Source organism: Petromyzon marinus, chromosome 30 (genome assembly GCF_048934315.1).
Source record: "Petromyzon marinus isolate PM22_M1 ecotype Great Lakes invasive population chromosome 30, UKy_Petmar_22M1.pri1.0, whole genome shotgun sequence".
NCBI lineage: Eukaryota > Metazoa > Chordata > Hyperoartia > Petromyzontiformes > Petromyzontidae > Petromyzon > Petromyzon marinus.
In genome coordinates this window covers 11,373,530-11,397,564 of record NC_133696.1, presented here as the reverse complement: position 1 = coordinate 11,397,564, position 24,035 = coordinate 11,373,530, and the positions used below count along the sequence as shown (strand labels likewise).

The following is a 24,035-nucleotide window of genomic DNA, read 5'->3' as shown; positions in this document are numbered from 1 at the left end:
CGAGTGTACAAACCAATGACTGTGGCTAAGGTTTTAAACCGGACACAAAAATGCCACGGTAAAACATATGCAGAGAATGAGCATGTATGACAGATACCATCACCTAACTACATTAAGAATGTCACTGGCCATTACAAATAATGGCAAACTAAAATTATACTCAACAAGCACCACATTTTTTTGTAAACATAAAAAAAGCAAAGCACCTGCTGTGCAGTTTTAGTTTTTGGCTTGTCTTTTTTGTCTTTCCCTTCCTCCGTGCTTTGTTGAAGTTGTAGCTGTTGTTGCTGCTGCTGCTGCTGCTGTTGTTGCTGCTGCGAAGCTGGCAGGTAGGTCTGCCGTTCCGAATCCCAGTACAGATACTCTTGCGTCTGCGAGTTGTAGTAATACTGCAAGACATTTCACAAGCGTGTCATACCCCCACCAACATAACACATCCTGTTTTATGTGGTTGCCCCCTACAGGTGTCCATTAGCTCAGCACACGTCAACTCAAGACTGGAAACCAATAGGCTGATTATCCTAGGATATTTATTTTTACATGGCGATACAGAATGGAAAGCGATGTATGGGAAGTCAACGTCAAGGCTTTTGCGACAGCCCTTGATTCAAAACTTCAATCTCTTTCTCATGCACCAACATTAGGATATATGTGTGTAATTAAAGTAAATAACTGGTTAGACACATATATACATTTAGAGAATCTTTGGTTCTTTCGGTAAAGTCAAGTAGGTTGAAAAATAAAATAATATTACGTAGGTAGAAAAATAAAATTTAAAAAAATATTACTTTGTATTTTATTTTTCTACCTACGTGACTTCACCGAAAGAACCAGAGTATGGAATCCTGCAGTCACGAAAGCTTCAAATCAAGATTTACAGAATCCTTTTCTAAAATTGCTTCTGAGTAAAAGCTGAGCACAGCTTCACACAAGGTACTGTACACACCACTGAATGATCTAGTGCAAATTCCAAGTTCAGGCAGCAGGTGGAAGCATTATACAGGAAAACCACTCCAGGATCGACTGCAAGAGCCTGTTAGCTAATTTTGCCTCTAGAAAATTGCCTTTGTTAAATATTTACAATCATCTTCCTGTAAAAATCAACTCGGGCTTTCGTAGATTATTACACTGAAACTTAGTATACGTTTAATCAAACTTCAGTGCATATAGTTTTTTAGTTACACAACATGAAACGTCATTATCATTATTCAATTACACTTAACAAGCAGATACCAATATGTGCTACAAAGGCTGAGTGACAAGTTGGGTAGGCCAATAAAATATATTCAAGGTAAAGTAGAGTGCTCTACCTGGGAGCTGGAATCGTAGTACAAGCCGATCTGAGGATCATAGTAGTAGCCAGAAGACTCGTCATACTGATATGTTGACACATCAGGGACAGCTGAAATGACAAACACAGGCAATCACAAGCAAGCAGAACATCGTTATTCCAGGGCAAATGGAGACTACTTTGCACCAATCGCCAGTTGACGCTCACAAATCAGACCCAGAGCAGGTTGCAGGCATATAAAGCAAGTGCGTAACTACGGTGCTCGTTCACTGGTTGCAAGCACCACAATTGGTAACGCTGTTTAGTAGGCACATAACAATTCAATTAAAACCGATTCTAACACTCAGAACTAATCCATTGATTCAGGCGTGGAAGAAATAATTTGAGTCATGTCCAGTTTCAGGATTGTGAGATGCCAAGCGGCTTGGCGAGGGGGCCTTAATCCAGCTTTGAACTGCCCATGGCTGATGATGATGAGATATTAAATGCGATTGTTTCATGTAAACCCTGCATTTAAGTCACTGGACGCCAATACATTCAACATGACGGCAAAAACTATATTCTTGAACCGAATCGCGATCCTGTACGCGCGTTGAACTTCTTTTGCACCGTAACGTAGCCAGCTTTGCTAAATCGGAGATATGGTGACTATTGACTTCCAAGATGGGCGCATTGTTACACTCCTACTGGTTAGACACCAGCATCGGACACATGGCAGCCGAGGGCACTCACGGTATTTCTGGTAAGGCTGCGTTCCAGTGGGAGCGGGAACGGCGGGAGTGGCATGGGTGGTGCTCGCTTGCGCCATGGATGCCGCCGCTGCCACACTGGAGGTCGATTCCTGCGCCGTGCTTGCAGCCACGCGCTAAGAAAGGAGCGCACACACACAACTCTCGGTTTAGGCAGCGATTCATGTGCCTGAAATGTACACAGAACGATTGAGTTTCCAGTCGCATAAGGATTTCAATGATGGCACTACCAAAGTGTACCCTTTGCAGTGCCCAGAATAAGTGAATTTTGTTAATTAGTCAAGAACTAGAAGTATAAGGATTTAATATTTATATGGTGCTGAAAATGCCTCAAGCATCTAAAAGGCCCTTGCATCACATCTCAACCATCACAGTTTAGTCAAGGGAACCCCCAGTGGCAGCCATTCCTATGCTGCAAAATTGGCGTTGGAATCCCAACCCGCAATAATATTCAAACATCTAAAAAAGGAGTTAAAAAGGTATAAAGAGCAAAAAAAATTCGCAGTTTTTGTTGTAGAAGGCATACGATCTCTTTTCCCTATAGAAAACCTATATAGCCTCCAGAGAAGAATTGTCGGGCAGCAGGCTCAAGTAAAGAGGTCAATGTAAGTTGGCAACCAGGCTCTGACTTACCGCACCACTTGCCTGTGCTGCTGCGGATTGTTGAGCTGTAATCCCCGCTGCGACAGTGCCAAGCACTGCTACAAACACATTAAAAGCTACAAATGAGTTTACGTTTGCAAACTAGAAATTGACGCCAATACACTTTACAATAATAATGATCAAAGTAGCACAAGCAGAAAAAGCAAAACAGGAGATATATACGTATCAAATATGGTACAACATCATCATAGAAGTCTGGGATTCCTGATTGTCAGAGCTTATAGGAAATGCTTGTTCAGGTCTCTATTTGTTAACTATACGCTGTGCATATATTTATGCACGTACACAATGTACAAAATCATACATGTATATAGATGTGTAGTAATAACTTAATTGCTTTGCGATCATTCATTACAAAGACGAGAATTGCTCAAGAGACAACACAACCAAAATAGTTTTGATCAAGTGACATCACCAACGTGCTATAATGGTGCTTAGACTAACTTTAGACCACGTACCACTGAAGACCCTTCAAGCTAGTGGCAATCAGCCTGGGATCGCTTGTATTTTGGCTTACAGCCTGTATTTTGGGTTGCATCCTCCGATTAGCATGGCTCGCTATGTACGGTGCGAAAGGAGTTCAATGTACATACATAAATTATAACAGACACCAACGCGCAAGGTGGTTGCTGCGCAAGTGTTATTCCTACCGTTGGCTGCAGAAGCATTTTTTATCGCCAAAGCTGCTGCGACGATCTGGTTCGGGTCGGCTGCTGCCTGTTGGTAGTACTGGCTGTAATCTCCGTACGCCTGTTTAATTAGGCACACAAAAACACACATTTACTTCCTAAACAATAGTTTAGGAGTGATTCATGCGAGCACTAAAAACAGAGTTATGTACGACAAAACTATTCCGGTATAAAAATAAGGGCACCAATAAAATGTTTTAATTAACATGTTTGTGTCGCGGACTGTTTCCATCTATGCCAATTGCTGATTTATTAGAACCGTTTGCCAAGTGAGCCTCGCTAGCGTCCCAAGAGTGCTTAACAGGTGTGTCCTGGACACATTTTTAGTCGGGGTCGAATTTGCTGCGTGCAATTCCAATCGAATCATTTGCAGCTAATTTTCCAGCATTGTGCCCCACCTCTACCGCCCACTCCTCTCGAAACTGTGTGCGGAGGAGGAATGTGCTCGAGAGTTGTTGCGGAGTGTCCATACCTCCCCATACTGCATGTAGTTGGGGTGCTGTCCGTTCAGGAACAAGGCGTAATTTGCTTGCTGGGCCTCAGGTGTTGCCCAAGCTGCGTCAGAGCCATGCGGAGCCTTAAACACAGCAGCACACACAGTTAGGCACGATTAGCATTTGCGCAGTTTAAGCAAGACGTAGACTTCACCAACGGTAGGATACAGGAAGAGGGTGCAGCAGTTTTTCTTTGGGAATGTCAAGCCTGCAACTGGTTGTTTTGCTCAGGAAAACATAACAGTAAAAAACACAAAGGAAAAAAATAGAATAGTTTCACGTGTCCTGTGGAGTGTAATCCGTTATTGGAAAGAAACCACTAACCATGTAATAACAAAAATGTTCAGCCCTCAAGTCAATCCACAACTGTATGAAGACTCCTCATGCTATGTCAAGTCACAGGGATTTTGTTTGACCATACATCACCACGTTAGTCAGTACAGGTCTATGTAAGGCACAGCCCAGCACTGGTTCAGATTACACTTGTCACATGTTAGCTGGGTCTGGGGAAATGGAAATAAATTGCTGGGCTTATAGTTGCAATTCACCAAGAACCGTGCCACAGCTCCACCTCAAAAGAATTACTCTTAATTTTTATTGTCAATGCAAGACAAATAGGTTGCTTAAGGCATATTCAGGTTAGCGCTTAAATAAGGTCCAATAACACATTGTATAGGCAATTAAAAATATTTGTGGATTGGGACCTAGTTATTCTCTTTAAGCATAACATAATGTTTGAGTGAAACGAGTCATTCGTGACGAGCAATTAAGACTACGAATTACATTCACACATCACCCTCACTTTAAATGATAACTGCTTACGTTGGGTTTCCCCTTATAAAATATAAACAGACCATTCCTCCAATCAATGACGCATAGTTGCGATTCAAACAAAACGCCTCCACCCCCCCCCCCCCGTCACCTCTACTCGAGTTAATTTTGTATGCCTTCTTACCGAGGAGCAACGTTTTAAAAATCGGGAATAAGATAAAGCAAGCGGGGAATATTTTTTTTAGTTTGGCTTAAAAAAAAAAAGAGTTGTATGGCTGAAGTAAATGGTCACACAAGTATGAAAGGGTTTTAATGTAGACACTCCCACCAAGGAGTGGATTCCTGGCTTCTACTCCTTTTCTCTCGGAGTCCCAGCACACACAAAAGGGTTGAATAAAACCCATTTTATAGGATGTTTAGATACATCTTGACTTAAAGCTTTCGTGACTGCAGGAATTCATATTCTTTGGGTCTTTCGGTAAAGTCACGTAGATAGGTTCTTTGAAAATAGGATGTTTAGATAAATACATATACCAATGCGAATGTATCCGGCATTTAAATAATGCATGTACCTTGGATTAGCACGGTTGAACATGTAAAAACCTCAAGTTAAAAGCATTTTTTAACTAAATAGCATATTATGCTAAAGTATTAGTTATGGCCCAAGTAAATCTTTACTCTGGTTGATTAAGAGCTGCACTGCTTCTCGATGTATTTTATTAAGTGACAAGAACAAGAAAATTAACACAAACACAAGAAAAAACCTAATTTTGTATTCTGGAGCGTTTTTGGGGAAATGTAACATCCGTTGGCGTCTCTCCACACCAAATTAACTCACTTATTCACCCCATGGACCGTTATATGGACCTTTGGAGCAGTATTATCCAGCAGCATGTTTTAAGCAACCAAACTCTGTACTAGTTTTTATTTTCACACAAATCTCCACATACAACATTGCTGGGTTGAATAGGACCCATTGTGAAGTTGGGAGCAAAGCAACCCATTTGCATTTCTTACAGAGCATATGATGATGAAACCCAAAATGTCCTAAACCAGTCCAGTTTGCTTGCATAACCAAATGCTGATGGGTAATCTCTTCTGGAAGCCCAAAGGCTGATGGACTAACAAAACACTTTAATGTGGAGAGAATAACGGACATTTTGTTGTTTTATTGCTAGGGTTGCCACGATATAGCGATAAGATATAATAGTATGTAAGATTTGCAATATTTCTGTTGTCCATTTTTTTTAAATCTTCAGATTATTGCTCATTTTATCCAAAAAATGTTTTATTTCCTCATAAAATAGGTCTTGAAAAAGTGAAAGAAAAGTTGGCACTAAATAGCAAAACATTTTCTGAGTAATTGTCAGCTTGACAATGAAGCATTAATTTTTACAGTTCACTGAATTTTCATCACAGCATGTGTGACACTGATTGCAAATATGCAATACAAGCCTTACGTGTGCCGCATAGAGAGTTAAATGCAGTCGAAAAACCATAGCAAAAACTGTATTTGTACAGTGTAACACAAAATCTAAACAATTCAATTACAAAGTTTTGGGAAATGCTATTTGGTATATATTTGTTTTTTATATATATATCGCAGCAACCGTCTTAATTACCCAAAAGGCATAAGGAAAATAACAACCCTGTAACCGAGGTCAACGGTCGGCAAAGTTACAGGTGCGACGGAGATCTTCCAGGTGGTGCAGGCCTACCTGTGTGGCAGACCAGTGAGCAGCAGCAATGGCCAGGCTTGCCACGGATGTAGTAGTCACTTCCCTAAAATAACGAGCAGTTGTGTTTAAGATGTGTTTAAGAGCTACGTTAACATTCGTATCCCTTACATGTTTTGTATGTGTCTGGGACTCGGGGGGGGTGGGGGGTAAAAAAAATATCTTCGGTATCGCAAGTGCCACATTTGTCAACGCGGTGATGACCCGCTATGTACACACCGACGTACAGACGTGGGTTGTGAACGTGACGCTCGCGCATACAAAACCACATGGTCAGAGTAGCCGTAAAGAAATGTTAATCTTTTAAAGTAGTTTTTTTTTTAGTTCACTGCAATCGTCTACAATTGGTGATGAAGAAATGGACATCGATGATGCCAAAACATCAAAGGATAGCCGCGTGTTCCACACTTGTGGCAATAACTGCACTTGAGAGCAAACCTGTAGGTCAGAATGTATTTGTGGTACCTCCTTAAAGATAAGGTGTCTTTACTCAATTGTTTCTTCATCCCAATTGTTATTGCAGTTACACGGGCTGTCTTTGGCAGTCTAAAGGGGAACCTCAAATACTACGCAGCACACGCTCTCACTAGGATCCATTCTATGAGACACCACAGGACATCTCCTGGAGTTCATATCGTCCTTTTCACAGAGTGCTTCTCAGTCTGCTGACTTAACGTTTCTGTCTTTCAGTCCAATGCATTGCAGTGATAAAACAAAAGGCGCTCACTGCATGAAGTGCAAAGGCCGCTTTTTGGAAAGTGTTTTCGTATGGTTAAGAAAGGGTTCGGCTGAAAATGTGTTTCAAGATGGACAAAAAGAGTTGCAGTAGAAATATAATAAAAAAACCCACAGACTGCAGACCAGCGATGATCCCTCCCTCTCACCTTTTATTTCCCTTGGCATAATCTACGTTGACCGTCTTATTATCTATCCTCAAGGGAGGCTGTAGAGTTGTGAGGATCTGCAGCAGCTGGCTGGCTTCCTGCAAAACATAAGAACAGCGCGCGACATTTGAAAATTTGACCTTGGGGGTGGCAAAAGCATAAAATATTCAACAAACGTGTTTTCTGCGGCCTTCCTGAAAGGAACACTGCGATTGAACGCAATTTTTTTTATAAGCTGGGTAACACAATAGTCCCTCTGTTAACGATTTTAAGCCATTCCACGAAAACTACCGTGAACCGAAATAACTGTTAATCGAATTCACCGAGAAGTTGAATAGGTAAAAATCACGGAGTCTGCAAGAGAGCAATTTTCACTGCCAAAACAGAAAACGTAATGTAAACAAAGCCAGTCGAGGTTTAAACGCGTATAAATGGGCGTCGCCGGCTGGTCGAGGCATGCTCAACCCACTTACGAGGACTCTGATTGGCCAAAATTAGCACCCGCGTGCATAATGTAAATATAGCGTTAATCAAATATTAGCGTTAACTATGGGGGTCCCCTAAGGGAGGCGAAACGTGAACCTAAAAACCGCTAACCGATGTCACTGTTAACGGAGGGAATGACTATATTCAGCTGGGAAAGGCTGTGCTCGGGCATCTATTGTCTCACGAGCAGCCCTTGAATTGCCACTGCTGGGAAGATATTACTCTCACAATGTCTGTGAAAAAAAGACTATTATCCGAGGAACCTCACCAGCACAGAGCCAAGCTCAACAAAAGCAAATCCACGGTTGTAGTTGGTCATTCGGTCCTTGATCAGACGAATGTTTGTGGGCGTGAGCATGGCGTATGGCAGGAGAGCCTGAATGATGGCCTCCACTGTTGTCTGTGCACCCAGGTTGCGAATGATGAGCGCTGTTAGGGGCACAGAAGACGAAAACCATCATAGGAACAGCTTGAAAATCTGAACACTATTCAGCGATTGCTTCAACAATGACACAGCGTTTTCAGTATGAACCAATGGATGGAGGCCATAGACCCCCCCCCTTCCCATTGTGAATGGATGCCTTGAACCAAACGAAGACACACTTGTGTTTTTGTAATGCAATAATCAAGGGTCCAACTATGGTGGTGGGAATAATTTAAATAGAGGCTCATCTGCCATTTGTAGTTTACATTAGGAATCCCATAAACATAGGCAGTACACCTAATGTTGTCCATCTCCTAAGACAAACATCAGGAATTATTATTACGTTATAGGTGTATACAGATGATTCTATTAATCTAAGGACAGAAGAAAATAAGCAACGTGTTAGTTTGGAAAATGTTTCCAAGAACCACTGAAGAAATGGTGCAAATTTTCACAAAGATAATGTTGCAATGAGTGAAGTACATTTGCCGAGCCATCACAGGTGAGAGACCAAGAGCCGGAAAATGGGAATCATCCAAAGAGCGGACTGGATACGGGACTGTCAACTGTGCAACAGCTGTACACCAGTTGTGGGACAATGGCAAAAAGGGCGTGATGGCGAGGTGCCGTTGCATCAACGGCAGTGGTCGTGATGACCTCTTCACCTTTCAAAGCCACATAACGCACTCTTACTGGCACTCACTTGTTGCATCTGTTCCATCGCGACCAGCCGAAGACGGAGAAGGAAGAAGGGCATCTCCAAGCACTGGGCGAATACAATTTGAGACGAGGGTTATGCGGACACTCAAATAATGGTGTCAGAATGACTATATTAATGACGAGCTGAACACAATTAACCTATTAGGCAGCATATTGAAGGTACATACCAACATTCTATGTGAGAATATATATAATTGTATTACTTTGAATAGGCTGTAAACAGAAAGGTGATAATATTTTGTAAAACAATGAGAAAATTTACAATATCACATTTCCTAAACACAAAAAGGCACAAAGAAAATGTCATAGGCTCTGGCTTACTGCGAAACATGTTTCATTAGTTAGGACTGCTTAAAATTATCCACAAAAGAAAATGCTATTGACCAATTGACAATAAAAGGTTTTAGAATGGCCAATATTGGACAATTTACCATGCTACATGAGTAATTGTAAATACACCAATCACAGTACTTACAAGATCTTGGAATGCCACATTTCAAACAATGATCTCTTCTGCTGAAGTTTTGATAGCCGCACTGAAAAAAAACATTTAAAATTATGCAACCATAAAATTATGCCATATTTAAACATTTATCCAATACGTCCTGCAGAATGAGCAGATACAAAACCCCACAATACCGTGCTGCAGATCCAGTCTTCAGCGAGCTTTGGCTTCATGTGACTGTAGTCCACAGACACTCGCTGGCCCTGCATGGTAAAGTTGTGCTGAAAAATACAAAACACACAAAGTTGTAAGTCAGATTCCGTGCTGCGAGAAACAGGGCCAGTTGCCTGATAAAGCTCAGCAAAGGTGTGCCGAGTACATGCAGGCTTCTGAACCCTAGGGAAGGCTAGGCGTCCAGGGAACCATGGGGCGTTACGGATAAATTAAAAAAAGCAGAAGAAACTTAATCCAGCCGGGCCAATGGCAGAAGAAGAGATAGGTAACATTGCCCCTCCTTCCTGTCCAACGCGTGTTAAAAGTCTGCAAATTGTTCGTTCCTGTGACTTTTCATTTTCAGCACAGACAAATAATACATTACGAACTGCAGCTTAACCTGGTCAACAGCAACCTGTACAAGGTATTTTATTTTCATAGCTTCCAACGTTGGGACTCCTTTAAAATGGCTACGTTTAAATTAGTTCACACGAATTAAAGCGACGCGCGTTCATTAAGGGTCAATACCGCTCTAGTCGTGCTAACATTGCACCGTCAAACATGTGAAGTATAATAACAGCAGTCTTCCCAATTCAGGCCATGAATGCTTCCACAATAATGATGAGGTGATCACAACTCTATTTTTTCAATTCTTTAGCACGATGAATCTATCACATTTTCCTATATTTAAAATATGCACAATAAATCTTTTCGGAAATATTAACAATTGGTCAATTTTGTAAATAACCTTGAAATGAAAGTCATGGGACTGCTGCATACTGATACGTTACTTTTAATTGTACAATGTGCTTATCATCCTTTTCACAGTTGTGCAATATAGAATAATTGCCAAATAGTAAACATCTCGCAGCCATGACCGAAGTTTCCTTTTAAAATAAATCACGAGGTTTTTTTTTTTTGAGCAAGGCAAGGCACGTTTCAAACGTCGGTAGACTGGCTCAATGATCGGAGTCTACACCAAAGCAACCTGATTGGCTTCCATCCATCTGGTAGCGTCCTGCAAGTGTATAAACTCCACGAAGGCGAAGCCTCGGCTCTGACCTAGAGGTGGCATTCACATATACACGGATCGGTGTTAGTCTTGGGACTTGTATCACGTGGACACAACACCGACAGCAACATCGCTCCACGGCACAAAGCTCAAAAGGGAAGGAGGCTTCGTATTCCAGGATGTGTTTCAAGTGCATCGACTCCATCGCGTCAGTTTTGGTGGAAAGAAAAGGTTGGACTGAACACTTTTACGAAGTATTATATTCTTACAATTCTCTAAAATGTAAGAGGAACAAAATGGGCCAAGGTCACCGTGATATCCTTGTATTTTAAATTTAAACAGTCAAATTCCAAGTTACCACTGCATAACATCAGAAACTCCTTCACTGTTGAGCAGGCAGGAATTGTTTGCCCTGGCCAAGAGGGATCTGAACAGAATGCTGAAAGATATTTACTAATTTTTAAGTCACCACAAATTAAAATTGTATCCTAGAATTTAAAATGCAGGCTAAGAAATAACAAACATTTTTGCAGCAACCATTCTGGGCACTTACCGTTAACCTGCACATTCACGGCAACAGCTATGTAAATACAACTATTTGCCGAATGGAAAATAAGCTATGGCCTGTAAGTCTTGTTTGTTCATTCGTTGGATCTCTTAAGTCATGGTTAACATGTGCCCTGTATACGTTAATGCAGTCACTATTGGCATCTAATGTTAACATCTCGACGTTTTCTCCACCTGCCAAAAAATTAAGGTTTTAACAAGCACAGCCTATAAATAAACAAGTTACTCCCAGGCATTGAACAAAAGTAGAATTAATGGCTGCAAAAGCTACAGCTACTTGACAAAGAAGTGCTCACAACATGCTCGCAATTGCGTACAAACACAATTTTGCAACTTTGCCACCTCTAACTGCCAAATAACATTCAATTTTTAAAAAAAAGTTTAAAGATTGGGTGATTAAAGTGAATATTAGTTACGTGAATACATCTGTCCAATAATTACAAAATGTGTAGACACATTTGCTCAATCAATTGTTAACAAGTGTTTTATATTGTAAAATGGTTCAAACAAGTCGGCGCCATCATATGCCGCTCTGCCACTCACATAAATGTGCCAGTGCCCATCACTGCGCTGGCAGGATTGCATAGCAGCAACATTGCTCAACCTGGTCTATAATCAATCACAAAAGTTCATCCGGTCTTGCATTCCTGGTGTGAACATGTCATTTCTTGTGTAGTGAGATGCTGTCAATGTGGATCTCCATCCCACCCCTTGTGGCAAACGCAAGGTCCTTGCCCAAGTGCGAGCCAGAAGAAAACACGTTTTATGCGATTATACTTGCCTTCAATGGCCGTCAATTTTTTTTTTCCAAGTTAATCACCCAAACCTAACAATTAATTAAGCAATTACAACTAAAAATCATAGGTCACTATTCAGCAAGTGAATACATTAACTCAAGAGCACAGATATTTTACACGACAGTGCGACCGAATTCCCAGCCTGCATTCACAAGTGGGGAGACAAAATCCGGCAAGGCTCTTGGCCAGGACAAACTACCATCGCCGCCGGCGTTACATGTGGGTCCACTGAGTCGACGGGCGCCATGGGGTTATGAGCACGGAACAAGCCTGGAACCACAGCTGTCTCACCTGTCACTTTGTTTTGGATCAGCCTCACGTCCCTTAGCGGAGGTCCAACCTTCTGCATCTCAGATTCAAGCTGCAATAAAAGTGACACGGTTTCCACGTACCGAATAAACACGCTACAATATTACTGTTTGCACACCTGTGTAAGGGAAATGCTATGCCGAAAAACAGTACGTATCACTTAAAAAGCAGCTTCAAAAGATAATTTGAATTCCATCACCAGTGCAAAGCAAGTTAAATAGTTAATGATTTATTGATTGCATTGACGGCCTATAAAAATGTAAGAGTTCTGGTGTCAATTTGATGCTAAATAAACTAAAATTGTCTTGTTAAAAAAAACAAGCATATACAATATATTGATACAATCTACAAACACAACAAAAAATTTGACTGCATAATCCACAAAAAATGAGTCACCTTTGTACACCCGGGGTCAAACCAAATAATTGTATTCTTGTAGAGAAGGAAAATTACAGTTTATCACTTTCCGAATGTTTAACTTTCAATACACATATGGAGGGCAAACAAGTTAGCCCACTTTTTAGGAGTATACATAACTTCAAATGAACGACTTAATCTGGTCAACAAACATACCAAATTGTGCTGGATCAGTCATGCCTTCTTGTGTCCACTGGTCAATGTGGTTATTTAGCAATGTGCATCAACAAACAATTTTTTTTTCCATAAAGCATGAAAAGGGAAACTACCTCAGACTTGGTGAGAGACAGAGGCAGGTTGCGCAAGATTATGACAGTGCTGGGCTGCACATCTTCAGAATGGCTTCCTCTGTAGTCCTGGTCATGGTATCCTCCATCCGGATGATATCTGTTTCCATCTTTAGCATCATAGCCATAGTCCTCTGTATTGTCATCACGTTCCTGATATAGAGTGGGAAACATTGTTTAAAGTTCCGCTTGTGTGGGAATTTCTTTCACACTGTACACAGCCAACCGTGCTAATCGGAGGTGCGAAATCTGCTCCAGAAATCCAAGCCGTCATTCCTCGTGTTATTTATAGGGCCCACCTGCTCTTCAATGCCACTTGGTTTATAAAATAATAATCCCTAGTTGCCTGCACCACGACTCATTCCTATTGTTCAGATCCAAGATAGTTATTTTCTCATCCGCCTATGACCAACTCGTTAATTCCATCTCACATTTTAATTTTCAACCATTTTGTAGTTTGTCTCCTCAAACCCACCCACTGTCCTAATAAAACAATCTTCTCTTCACCAGCGTCAGACTATCTTGACTAAATATTAGCTTATTACTAGAAAAACACTGCTAAATATACCAAATAATGTGCACGTAAACATTTATTAAATGTGAACACGTACAAAATAACTGCCTAAATTCACATGTTAAACATGAAAATACCGACTATAATCACCCAGGAATGTCCTTAACGCTTGTGACTTCACTTCATGTTGACCAGCCCCCCTAATTAATATTCATGAGCAGGTGACGTACTCCAAATGGACCCCCCCCCTTTATTATCGACTATGAGCCAAGAATGTTTGTGTGCATCACTCGTGACGTCACTCCACGTCGAACAGCTCCCCTCATTAATAATCATGAGGCGACATAACTCAACATCGAACAGCCCCCCTCATTAATAATCATAAGGCGACGTCCTCCAAACGGACACCACCCCCCATTCATAATAGTTAGCGGCTGACGTCACTCCACATGGGGGGCCGAGGCGGCTCCTCCCCCCTCCTCGGAGTCAACTTACAACCTTCACTTCAAAGGCAGAACCCTCACGTCACGCGATCTCCGTAACGCTATTGAGACATAGAAGTAAAAAGGACGTCATGATGAACAAGGGATTATAACCTTTACAATGAAATAGCTGTCACCGCACCCTTAAAAACTGCACACGAACGGATGCAATTAATATCACGTCGCGGTCTGATTTTCGCTTGCAAGTTGCAGATTTACTGCAATAGACCCGCGTCCTTGGATGGGCATAAGGCAAGTTACAAAGAACCAAAGAGTATAGTTACAAGTAGTTATCTTTGCCAGACACGATCCACTGCAAGATTAAGGTTTTCCCTTTGTATTCTATCACGTGTAGTTTTTTTCACATGTGGCTCTCTCTGTACAAAAACAAAAAACTTAGGGTTCTGAGACCCAGATTAATATCACCTCATGAACCTTACCTATAAAAGTATTTTTTTTGCGTCTTGCACACGCGTAGCCTTGCAACGCTTTCAACTGACAAACTGTTGGGTTTACGTCTCAACAAAGTACACAGATCTAACACACTAAGCCTCCTGACAAAAATGTGCTATTTGTTTTTCCGCTTGGTCCAATGTAAACTACTAAAATCACACTTTATAACTATTTATTTTTACGCCGATCATGGGCTATCTTCGTGGCGCCATCTGCACATGCGCGGAAAAGCCGACTCGCGGTTTCCCCTAGCAACGCACACGAGCTTGCCGAGCGGCAACTGGAGAACCTCAGAGTAAAAAAAACGCAAAATATTAAAAATAATCAAGCATTGTTATTGCTGCACAACCACGCGCCGAGGTAAATACTAAAGTGTGATGTCCTCTTCTCCCCCCACCCCAATGTGTGCAGTTACTACTATAGTCAGTAGATACTACTGTAGACTCAGTAGTTACTGCTATAGTCAGTAGATACTGCTATAGTAGTAGATACTGCTATAGTCAGTAAATACCACTGTACAATCCGTAGATACTAGTTAGTAGATACCACTGTAGTCAGTGAATACTACAGAGTTAGTAGGAACTACTGTAGTCAGTGAATACTACTGTAGACAGGAGCTACTAGATACTACTATACAGTCAGTAGATACTACTATACAATCAGTAAATACTACTATAGAGTCAGTAGATACTACTGTACTCAGTAGATAGACCTATACTAAGCAGATACTACTATAGTGAAGTATATACTATACTAGTCATTAGATACTATTGTAGAGTCAGTAGTTACTATTATAAAGCCGGTAGATACTACCATAGAGTCGGTATATACTACTACAGTCAGTAAATTCTGCTGCAGAGTCAGCAGATAGTGCTATAGTCAGCAGAGCCTATCATAGAGTTAGTAGTTACTATAGTCAGTGGATACTACTATACAGGCAGTAGATACTACTGTAGAGTCAGTAGTTACTATTGTTGGGTCAGTCGATACTACTGTCGAGCCAGATACTACTATAGAGTCACTAGATACTACCGACTATTTTATGTAGTGTGTAAGGTATATATGCCAACAAACAATGGCTGGGGGGGGGGGATAAAGGATTTTTGGAAGAGAGGGTTTGACAACGTTTGTAAACCTTTTAGATCAACTATTTAGCCCCCAATTTCTATTACCTTCTGCAAGCCTCTTATTTTGTTGACGGAGAAATGGACAGACAAACGGAACGCATGGCTTTCACAGTAACTTAGTGTTTGTGTATGTTATGTTTTTAAGAGAAAACAAGTTTTGAAATATATTTTTCCCCCAGGCATAGCCGGGTACTTCCTGCTAGTAATCTATATAAATTCAGGTTTGTCAGCTTGTTTGCAATTTCACTGTCATTGGCCATATCGATTATTCACATGCCTCAGGGGTTGTGCACGTTAAATACGTGATTAATATGCACAATGGATGCATAATGCTGGCTACTGAATCTAGTAAGACAAATCCTTGGCGTTATTTTTTTAATTTCATGCCATTACATTTTATTTTTTTTGTTATAATTTGAAATGTCTCAATAATGTATGACCGCTTATAACACAGTACTATTATCATTCCTTGACCTTAAGCAAAAGCATGTTTTGGACATACTTAAACGAATAACATTAATGTCTTAGGTCAACATTGCCACAGTAAACCGTCTGCGACCTGTGTCTACCACCGCTTTGTGCTGTACGGTGGCACAAGTCTGTAAATCTCTAATCCAGTAATTTGGAGTCATGGGATTGTACATGACCAATTAGTGAAATTTACAAACTAGTTGGGTTGTGATGTGGCAAAAAGACAGCAGTATTTCTGTATACACATTTCACGTGTTCCCATCTAGTAAGCATAGGTTGTATCAAGGCAGTCTGGCTTCATCCCACATGCAAAAAAATGATTTGAAAGTGGCCAAAAAAACCAATGCAGGAACCTAGTGAAAATTAGTCTCGAGGCTTTTACTGCATATTGACTACACTCCTGAGAACAGTATTTTTCAGGTAATTAACTTACTCATTTCATAGGCACATGTGTTCAGGCCTCATTGTTAACCCACCTCTGAGCCACCATTCCTTGAACTGCGTGAATCCCTCCTGTATCCTGGACCACTGCGATAGTCCACATCTTTGTAGTCATAGTTTTTGCGGTCAGACTCTCGACCATCATCTCGTTTCGGACCTGTGGAAACCCCCGAAGCATAAGCATCATTCAGAAACTGTGTGCAACGTTCCAATTCTTTTTTTTAAGGAATATGGGCTTTAGTACAGACTGTGCCAAAACTGAAAGTGCTTCATTTGCGCATCAAATCCCCATGTGGATTAAAATTGACGATTTTATCTTTGAAAAACACCAATGGCATGCCCCAGAAGACCTGCACACAATTGGCAGACGTATGCCATTATAAAGCTAAACCCCAAAATAATGAGCCTACAAGCAGTTAATAAAATGTAGAAATTAAGTTCCGACGCAGGGTTTTCCTAACAACCAAAATCATCGTGTAGGCAAAGCATACATTGATAAGTCAGCGACAACCAGGAGCTTATGTAATAATCAAAAAGCTGGCTTGCATGTCACTCCATATCCAGTTTCTTTTTAAAATGCCTTACTGATCGAGTCATCACTTTGTCGATCGTCTTTGGAACTCCATTCCTCATCGCGAGACCACTTGTCTCGGTCACCATCAGATGGATAACGTCCACTCCTGTCACTTCGGCTGCTATTAAGTACAAACAAAGTTATTATAGATTTACATGACCAACGTAGCTTTACTGCATAATAAACATTGACATTCGTGCTCGTAAATGAAATAAAACATTTAAAAACCTTACAATTTTACCTCCCGGTTTACAATTGTTAATCCATTCTTTATAGATATTACCAACATATTTGATATAGCATGCAAACACTTGTTTGACAAGACTGACATTTAAAAATCTTACCGCTTTTTCCGATCCATACTTTACACTTGCGTTGCAATTTCTGATTTGTGGAAAGAAATCTGCAATGAAAATATAAAGTGTTACAGTATTATTGTTCATTCAGCAAAGTGTTAATGAATGAGTAATTTTACGAGCACATTTAACTGCTCAGCTTCATTTAAATAAACAGTACGATGGACTTAATGCACTTTGAACCACTGTTTTTCTGCGAGAGCTTTAACATTTCCAGGGCATGATGCCCAATGGCCTTTTCCTCTTGCCACGTGCACAGATTGTGTTGGATTCGGACAATCCATACGAATTTGCTGCAATGTGAATTCACTCTGCTCAACACGAGCCGATGCAAGATAATTCACGGACAAAGCGCACAATTGTATTGGGCCATCCATGCGCAGGTGCGGATTTAATTGCACAACCGCAGCATTCGGCTGTTCTTTGCGCATCGCTGCTCATTTTCAAACAAAACGTGACCGTCTCGTGTAACGATATTCACACGCGTAGGCCATGCAAACGAACCACTTATAAAATGTGCGTTGCATGGCTGTTCAATAACGGATGTTTATCCTGTTAAATACTGTACCGAACGCAATAATCAGTTTAAACCAAAAATACGACGGCCTCAATATTTAAGAACCTTAAAACGACACATTACAATGATTCGGACATTTGACAAAAAACATATTTTAATCCACCGGCTACGTTTCATAGTTTTTCTTATGATGTGGACGCCTACGTACAATCAATTCCTTTACATGCCAGTCAAATTCGTACTTCCAAACTCTCGTGTTATATAGGACCTTAGCTGTCACGCGGTACTATGATCACGCAGCGCAAATTGCGAACGGGTTTAGCTAATTCAGCAAAGAAAATATCCCACTGTTGCAAAGGGGTGCCGCGCGCCGGGGAGATCGAACCGGTGACCTCTGGATTGCCGCTGTGAAGCATTATTAACAACGCAGAGCGGCGCAGCATCCATTTTAAACACAGTGGCACTCGAAACATTCAAACAAAACAAAAAAAAACATACCGGGTCGATTCCCGCGCGTCACGTCGCGCACCTTAACACCCCTTAAAGGTGCCGCGACGTGTCGACGGACGGACAAGAACGTTAAAGGGTGGAGCTGCGGCGTGAAGAACGAGCGAGCAACCCCTCAACGCGAGACGAGGAATGAGAATTCGCATTAAAGCCGAGGCCCGGGCGCTTGTAGGCCCAACGCCTCCATCAGCTCCCAGCGATCGCCACAGCCACAACGAGCTTCGAATTCCGATGGCCAAAAATAGAGTTAACACGCGGCCGCGATCTTCGTTGGCCACACGTTTAAGCGTACGAATCGGGCGCTATTGTACAAATGTGGTGAAGGCGTTGGGGTGCGTTATGAACATTCGCCCCGTGTAAAAGCCCTCTCCCCCTAGGCCCTTCCGCGGCAGGCACACGCAGACGCGTCGACGCGACCATACGCGCATTCACATCGGTCGCGCATAACGTCGAGTTTATATGAACAACAAAATACATAAAAACAAAGTCCCCGACGTTTGTTAAATAATGTTACGAGGCTACGGTAAAGGCGTTGCGCTTACCGGCTCTGCAATCGAGGTAATGGCGGCGGTGTCTCGGTGACGTGCTAAGGGGGAGCGCGGACTCGTCCACTACGCGATAGGGGGTAATAGGCAAAATAAAACTAACTCTTTCAAACAAAACAGATTTTGTGAAAACGCTTAGAACAGCTAAGAATTAACGTATTCTAATATAATAAAAAAATGCATAATAGTTTGTAAGTTTAGTATAACAGCGTCGTATCATGCGATTTAAATAAATCGCCCCCCCCAAGAGTGTAATGGTATATTCCGAAGAGGAACGTAGCCGACTTCGGTGCAGTGGGAGCGTCACCGCGCATAAAGGAGCGGCGGTGTTTTATTTGTTGTACTACCGGAAAACGGAAGAGGCTTCCGGAAGACGGTAGACAGCTTCCGGAAGACGTCTTCAGGAAGGGTGCTTCCGGAAGACAACTTCCGGAAGTTGTGTGCGCCACGCACGTGTTCGGTGACTCGGGCAGGCCATAACGGGGAGGGTTTTTTGGGGGGGTGGTTAGATCGTGTAAATATATAATTGTGTCGTTAAACCCGCCACCACCCGACACAGCCAATTAGTGAAGGTTCGTCACGTAAGCAGAACGTGGCCAATTCGTTACTAGTACAGCACACCGGTGTGTGTTGGAGAGCAAATCCACAATCCGAGTACGACGTTTCGCCAGTAATTCATATTCTTAGTTTTTTCGGTAAAGTCACGTTGAAGAGAAAACAACAAAATAACAAAATATATAAAACAATAAAAAATTCTCACGACGTTTCGACCATAACTCAAACGGTCATCATCAGGTGTGTCGGTTTGCATAAATTTATTTTGAAAACGGCATATTTATTTATATATATAAAAATAACGTTTGCGTCACGCGCAACGATGGCAGTTTGCCAGGACTAGTCCATCTATTTTTTGAAAAGAGGAGGGGGGAGACGAAATTTGTTTTTATGTATGCTGTCTGAAAGGCACTGTAAGCGTGAACAATCAATCAAGAACTGAAATGATTTATCAAATCTTTCCAATGATTGCTAAGATAGAATCCATCTTCTCGGTTGAAATTGTCTCTGTGTTTGTATATGTGGATAGCCTCATGAACGAATCTCTCATGGAAGCCAGATGGCTTACAAAGAACCTCCGTCTTGGAAAAGTCAATGGCATGTGAGCCTACTGAATTAGAACAATGATCTGCTACGGCCGAGGTGTTGGTCCTACCGTGTTTAAGGTCTGCTTTATGTTCACGAATGCGGTCCGAGATATGGCGTTTGGTTTCTCCAATGTAACTACTACCACAGAGGCAACTTAGTTTGTAGACACCAGGGTATTGTATGTCCGGAATCACATCTTTTACAGACGGAACCAGATCACGGATTTTATGTAATGTGTTGAAACGGACCTGGATCTTGTGTTTATTCAAGATTTTGGAGATCTTTTTTGTGATCCCAGCAATGTAGGGTAAAGTGATGGTTTTGAAAGGCTCCTCAAGAGGGTTCTTCTTCATGGTTTGAGTGATAGCTTTGCGGATTGTATAGTCGGAGTAACCATTAGCCCTAAGAGCTTGGTGTACGTGCTTGAGTTCACTGCTTATGTGTTCCTGGTCGGATATGCATTGGGCTCTATGATACAGAGTCTTGATGAGAGAATTCTTCTGTGATGGATGGTGGTGGGAATCCGGTTTCAGATAAGCATCCGTATGGGTAGCTTTCCTGTAGACAGAGTGGCTCATTGAACCATCAGGTCTCTTTTTAATTAGGACATCCAAAAAAGGTATCTTGCCATCTATTTCGACTTCCATGGTAAATCTGATGGCTGGCCCAATGCATATCCGACCAGGAACACATAAGCAGTGAACTCAAGCACGTACACCAAGCTCTTAGGGCTAATGGTTACTCCGACTATACAATCCGCAAAGCTATCACTCAAACCATGAAGAAGAACCCTCTTGAGGAGCCTTTCAAAACCATCACTTTACCCTACATTGCTGGGATCACAAAAAAGATCTCCAAAATCTTGAATAAACACAAGATCCAGGTCCGTTTCAACACATTACATAAAATCCGTGATCTGGTTCCGTCTGTAAAAGATGTGATTCCGGACATACAATACCCTGGTGTCTACAAACTAAGTTGCCTCTGTGGTAGTAGTTACATTGGAGAAACCAAACGCCATATCTCGGACCGCATTCGTGAACATAAAGCAGACCTTAAACACGGTAGGACCAACACCTCGGCCGTAGCAGATCATTGTTCTAATTCAGTAGGCTCACATGCCATTGACTTTTCCAAGACGGAGGTTCTTTGTAAGCCATCTGGCTTCCATGAGAGATTCGTTCATGAGGCTATCCACATATACAAACACAGAGACAATTTCAACCGAGAAGATGGATTCTATCTTAGCAATCATTGGAAAGATTTGATAAATCATTTCAGTTCTTGATTGATTGTTCACGCTTACAGTGCCTTTCAGACAGCATACATAAAAACAAATTTCGTCTCCCCCCTCCTCTTTTCAAAAAATAGATGGACTAGTCCTGGCAAACTGCCATCGTTGCGCGTGACGCAAACGTTATTTTTATATATATAAATAAATATGCCGTTTTCAAAATAAATTTATGCAAACCGACACACCTGATGATGACCGTTTGAGTTATGGTCGAAACGTCGTGAGAATTTTTTATTGTTTTATATATTTTGTTATTTTGTTGTTTTCTCTTCAACGTGACTTTACCGAAAAAACTAAGAATATGAATTACTGCAGTCACGAAAGCTTTAAATCAAAAGTTTCGCCAGTAATTACAACTAGCATACCATCAGGCGACAGACGGATTTGCGGTGGCTGGTTGAACGACACATTTATATTTATGCGATCTAACCCCAAAACAAAACCCCGTATGATGGGTGATATTGGTCGCGAAAGCCTATTACGTGTTAAACCCGGGCAGACCCGTCTCGACTTAGGAACGCGGACCGTGAACGAGTAAGTCCGGTCCGTGAACGCGCAAGTACTCCCAAAGTGAACGGAGGGCCCTTGGTAAGATTAAGGTGGGATATTTTACGAGTGGCCCGGATGTACGCGGTGTTGGCAGTCGTAGTTTGTGCGGTTGTACAGCACTGTAAATTGTCATCTCAGTCAAACCCGTGGTTTGTGCGGTTGTACAGCACTGTAAATTGTCATCTCAGTCAAACCCGTGGTTTGTGCGGTTGTACAGCACTGTAAATTGTCATCTCAGTCAAACCCGTGGCGCCTGGGTCCATTGCGCGACCTCCCGCCCACTTATTGGCGAATGAGTGTGTTGTATTTTGATTTAAAGCTTTCGTGACAGCAGGGATTCATATTCTTGGTTCTTTCGGTAAAAATATAAAACAGTGTTTAAAACAGAACGTGGCCAAAACAATGTTTTATATTTTTATTATTTTATTGTTTCCCTTCTACGTGACTTTACCGAAAGAACCAAGAATCTGAGTGTGTTGTAGTTTGTGTGTGTGAGCCAGTGTGCGTGCCTGGGAGTGGTGGTGCAGCGGTTAGCGCGCTGCGCGACGAACCCAGCGACCCGAGTTCGATTCCCGCTCACAGTCAACACCAATGACGATTATCAGAACCGCTCCTGGGTCGACTCAGCCTTAAATGATTCCCGAGTACGGTGTGTGAACATCGCCACAAGCGTGGTGCTGGCCACCCACCCCCTCGTGTGCCGTGCCGGCCTTGATAGGTGCTCGCCAACAGCACTTGCCCCAAAAAGTATGTTAAAGATCTATAGGAGATCCTTGTCTTTATGTAATGACGACTTGCAAAAGCCCCGAGTCTCCCACGCCCCCATTCCCGAACCTTCTCGCTGGTTCTAGACCGCTCGCTCTACCAGCAGACTCCACCGTCCTCTTCCGTCACCTGGCCACGCTCCTAATCTAGATCATTCTCACAGCCACCAGTCCATTCAATGACTCCCCTGTCATTACCTCCCGTGGCCACTAGTCCATTCATACTGCAGGATGACTACTGTCATTACATCTGTTTGATGTAGCTGTAGTTCTGTGGGTGTTTCAAACGTCCATTCTGCCCGTACGATGCATATACACGTAACACATTTAGAAACATGCATTTATATTATTTTTCTGCAATACATTTCCACGAGATAATCCACTTTGTTGAGTTATTATTTGTGGCCAGGTCACTTCTGTAAAATTCTGTAAAATAAATATCTCTGGCCTTTTACCTGGTAAGATAAACATCGTTAGTTTTACTTGTATATATATTTTTATTATTTGCTTTACTTTGCACGCCTATCGTTTGTTCTTGTAACGTTCCGACCCTCCCCAACTGGACATTTCTGGAAAAAGAGCTTTATAGCTCATCTTAGTGTCAGCCGCATCTTAGTGTCGGCCGCATCTGAAAATGTCTCTGCGGTGCACCGGTCAATGTCAGCCACATCTTAGTGTCAGCCGCATCTGAAAATGTCTCTGCGGTGCACCGGTCAATGTCAGCCGCATCTTAGTGCCAGCCGCATCTGAAAATGTCTCTGCCGTGCACCGGTCAATGTCAGCCGCATCTTAGTGTCAGCCGCATCTTAGTGTCAGTCGCATCTTAGTGTCAGCCGCATCTTAGTGTCAGCCGCATCTTAGTGTCAGCCGCATCTTAGTGTCAGCCGCATCTGAAAATGTCTCTGCGGTGCACCGGTCAATGTCAGCCGCATCTTAGTGCCAGCCGCATCTGAAAATGTCTCTGCGGTGCACCGGTCAATGTCAGTCGCATCTTAGTGTCAGCCGCATCTTAGTCGCATGTCGTGTACTCAAGGACACAATGACCTCTTTCAACCGGGGGGCTATGCAAGATACGACTGTGCCCCCCCCCCTACTATCTCCCAACTCACTTTTACTGAAATAGCTACGGATTATTTTAATCCGTATACAATAATACGTATGCTATAACTATATATATTATTTTAGTTGCACCGTGTATTGGGTTTAGAGGAGGACAGTCTTACAGTGACAGTACTAAATGGTTTAATTACGTGTCAAGAGTAAAATGTGGCCTTACAATATTATGGGATCGTAATGATTTGATTTATGTTGACATTGCGGAAAATGACGAACGCTTGCCACGTG

General features: G+C 42.0%; 1 protein-coding gene across 5 annotated transcripts in view; it reads right to left on the bottom strand.

Annotated features, from left to right (window-relative positions):
* Positions 1–24,035, bottom strand: part of LOC116947609 (RNA-binding protein 5-like) — a 78,628-nt gene that overhangs the window by 11,977 nt on the left and 42,616 nt on the right. Inside the window, exons 1-19 of one of the 5 annotated variants that reach the window (XM_032963554.2) lie at positions 18,939–19,092; positions 17,361–17,419; positions 17,028–17,137; positions 16,478–16,599; positions 12,937–13,107; positions 12,233–12,302; positions 10,554–10,627; positions 9,547–9,633; positions 9,383–9,443; positions 8,891–8,953; positions 8,032–8,204; positions 7,278–7,375; positions 6,376–6,439; positions 3,865–3,969; positions 3,354–3,453; positions 2,674–2,741; positions 2,024–2,156; positions 1,311–1,402; positions 207–389 (exon numbers count right to left, since the gene is read on the bottom strand). In XM_032963554.2, the coding sequence (XP_032819445.2) occupies positions 207–389; positions 1,311–1,402; positions 2,024–2,156; positions 2,674–2,741; positions 3,354–3,453; positions 3,865–3,969; positions 6,376–6,439; positions 7,278–7,375; positions 8,032–8,204; positions 8,891–8,953; positions 9,383–9,443; positions 9,547–9,633; positions 10,554–10,627; positions 12,233–12,302; positions 12,937–13,107; positions 16,478–16,599; positions 17,028–17,137; positions 17,361–17,377 (1,791 nt within the window). In that variant the 5' untranslated portion in view covers positions 17,378–17,419; positions 18,939–19,092. The other 4 variants (XM_032963555.2, XM_076070747.1, XM_032963556.2 and 1 more) reach the window with 4 other exon arrangements.